Source organism: Sapajus apella, unplaced genomic scaffold (genome assembly GCF_009761245.1).
Source record: "Sapajus apella isolate SASKATOON/1434 unplaced genomic scaffold, GSC_monkey_1.0 scaffold25, whole genome shotgun sequence".
NCBI lineage: Eukaryota > Metazoa > Chordata > Mammalia > Primates > Cebidae > Sapajus > Sapajus apella.
In genome coordinates, this window is record NW_022436965.1 from 8,169,562 (window position 1) to 8,172,360 (window position 2,799).

The 2,799-nt window shown below is 51.4% G+C and overlaps 1 protein-coding gene across 2 annotated transcripts in view; it reads left to right on the forward strand.

The window, feature by feature from the left end:
- Positions 1–2,442, forward strand: part of RGS16 (regulator of G protein signaling 16) — a 4,395-nt gene extending 1,953 nt beyond the window's left edge. The window contains exons 3-5 of one of the 2 annotated variants that reach the window (XM_032291210.1): positions 153–214; positions 496–662; positions 2,111–2,442. In XM_032291210.1, coding sequence (XP_032147101.1) covers positions 153–214; positions 496–662; positions 2,111–2,332 — 451 coding nt within the window. In that variant the 3' untranslated portion in view covers positions 2,333–2,442. Of the gene's footprint in view, positions 1–149; positions 215–495; positions 663–2,110 lie in introns of both variants that reach the window. The other variant, XM_032291209.1, reaches the window with a different exon arrangement.
- Positions 2,443–2,799: the final 357 nt, after the last annotated feature.

The following is a 2,799-nucleotide window of genomic DNA, read 5'->3' on the forward strand; positions in this document are numbered from 1 at the left end:
AGAGTTTGAGGTATCAGCTTCAAATCACCAAGCAAGTCTTTGAGTGAATTTTACTCAACTTTCCATCAGAGTTCTGGCTAGAATTTGTGCTATGCTTCACTTTGTTGATGTTTTTTTCTTACTTTCTTTTTTTTTCCTTTTTCTTTTAGTAGAAACTTCTCAGAAGATGTGCTGGGGTGGAGAGAGTCGTTCGACCTGTTGCTGAGCAGCAAAAGTAAGTAGGAGCCTTTTGTGTCTGTCTGTGGGTGGCACGTGGGTACTCATGTGCTTTGGAGCCAGGCCCAGGACTGCTGAAAGCTTGGGCAGAATAACAGTAGTAGAAATAATAATAATGACCCCTAGTGTGCCAGCCTCTATTCAACGTACAAAGGCAGGTCCTTTGTTCAAGAAAATTATGTCTAAAAATAGAGCCATTAAGTGCAATTGCTGTCCTTTCTTCTTTAGTTCCCTTCTGTCCCTCGTCTGACCTGTTTCTTCCTTTCTCCCACAACCCAGATGGAGTGGCTGCTTTCCACGCTTTCCTGAAGACGGAGTTCAGTGAAGAGAACCTGGAGTTCTGGCTAGCCTGTGAGGAGTTTAAGAAGATCCGATCAGCTACCAAACTGGCCTCCAGGGCACACCGGATCTTCGAGGAGTTCATTTGCAGCGAGGCCCCTAAAGAGGTTAGAGCCCCGCCATGCACACTGAATGTGTACCCTGCCTGCTCCTTCCCCTCTGAGAGTCTGGGCTGGTGGGGAGGAAGGTGTAGAAATGAAGGGCCTTACCTGACACAGGGGTGAGTGGGCTTCTGTGGCCAGAGACTAGGAAAGCCAGACTCAGTGCCACTCCTGGGTCTTCACCCTGTGACTCATGATGGGGCAAGATGGGTTGGCAAGATTTTTGGCTTCAGTCCATACCCACCTTTATAGACCCATCCATTTTTAAAGGCTCAAAACACTCACCAACTGGAGAGACAAGGTTAGCACGAGGACCTTATATAACCTGGCTCAGTCCCCAGGCTGACCTGCCTGTGGGTTGCAGGTCTGTGGTCTGTGATTTTTTTCTAAGTCTACCTTCCCTCCTGGCCACTACACATGGTGGCTGCATTCGCCAAGGAGCACAGCGCCACCTGGTGGAGAGATCAGAGTAATGCCTTTTGTACCTTATTTTTGTTTTCTGACCACTGATGGCTTCCACATAATTCCGTAAAGGTATTTTAAGCCCCAATTATATTCAAGACACAGTCACTGTCTATGTGACAGTTAACTAAACAAAGTTCCTTACCTAATGGAATTATATTTGAATGCGGGAAGATGCCAATAACTAACTAGACAAATATATGCCAGGTGATGAGCTGTGCACTCATAAGAATACAGCAGGAAATGAGAGGCAGGGAGTACCAGCGGTAGGGCCTGGGAGGAGGTAAGGTTTTCCATTCTGTAAAGGGAAGTCAGGAGGGGACTGTTTGACATGGTGACAACAGAGACATAAAAGAATTCAGGGAGGGAAGAACATTCTAACACAGGAAGCAGCAAACGCAGAGGGCAGAGCCTGCCTGTCACAGTCACAGATGAGGAAGCGGGCCTCTGCAGAGCAGACAGGAGCAGGAGCTGACGTCAGACAGGAGGCAGGTGGCCATTGTGGCCTCTGGGAGCCCAGTGGGCCCAGAAAGCTCTTTGGCTCTTCCTCTGAAAGACAGGAGGAGACAACAGAGTTGTCTCCAAACTGAGCTGGGTTTTTAAAGGCTCACTGCAGCTGCTGAGCAGAGAACAGACCATGGGGATGGGGGTGGGGGGGTAGCGAGGTAGCAGAGGGACCAGGTAGGAGGCCCCAGTGCAAATCCCAGGAGAGCTGAGAGTGACTTGAAGTAGGGTTGCTGTAGAAGAAAGGGTAAAAGGGGTTGCATTTGGATACGTTCCCAATAGGGCCTCATGTTCATTCCGTTAATTCGGGGTGACTGGAGGACAGACACTGGGTCAGATGTGGGGACAAGCCCAGAGCTGAAAAGCTAGTTAGTGATAACTCAGGAGGTCCCCGCTGCCTGATCCAGTATCTGTGCCCTTTCCGATGCCCAGCCTGCCGCTGTCCTCCCTCCTCCCCAGCTCATCTGTGCGCGCCCTCCTTCCTGCAGGTCAACATTGACCATGAGACCCGCGAGCTGACGAGAATGAACCTACAGGCCGCCACGGCCACATGCTTCGACACGGCTCAGGGGAAGACACGTACCCTGATGGAGAAGGACTCCTATCCACGCTTCCTGAAGTCGCCCGCTTACCGGGACCTGGCTGCCCAAGCCTCAGCCGCCTCTGCCCCTCTGTCTAGCTGCAGCCTGGCCGAGCCCTCACACACCTGAATCTCCATGGCAGTGAGGAAGCCAGCCAGGAAGAGAGGTTGAGTCACCCATCCCTGAGGTGGCTGCCCCTGTGTGGGAGGCAGGTTCTGCAAAGCAAGTGCAAGAGGACATAAAAAACAAAAAAACAAAAGCGCTCCAGCAGCCTGTTTGGAAGACAGCAGCCTCTCCTTCAGATACCGTGGGACCCATGCCAGAGAGGGGCCGCCACCTCCAGGACCTGTGAATAAAGGCTAATGATGAGGGCTGGTAGGGCTCTCTGTGGGCAAAGGTGGTACAGGGCTAACACTGGCTCTCGTTCTCACCAGAGAAGGAAGTGTTCTAGCGTGGTTTAGGAAACATGCAGATAAAGGGACCCGTGAAAATGAGAGGAGGAATGGGACCCAGATCAGCTGTTGTGCCTGTCGCTCAGCTGACTCTCATCGCATCCTGTTTTCCTGATTCCCAGACTGTTCTGGGCAAGGGAGGAG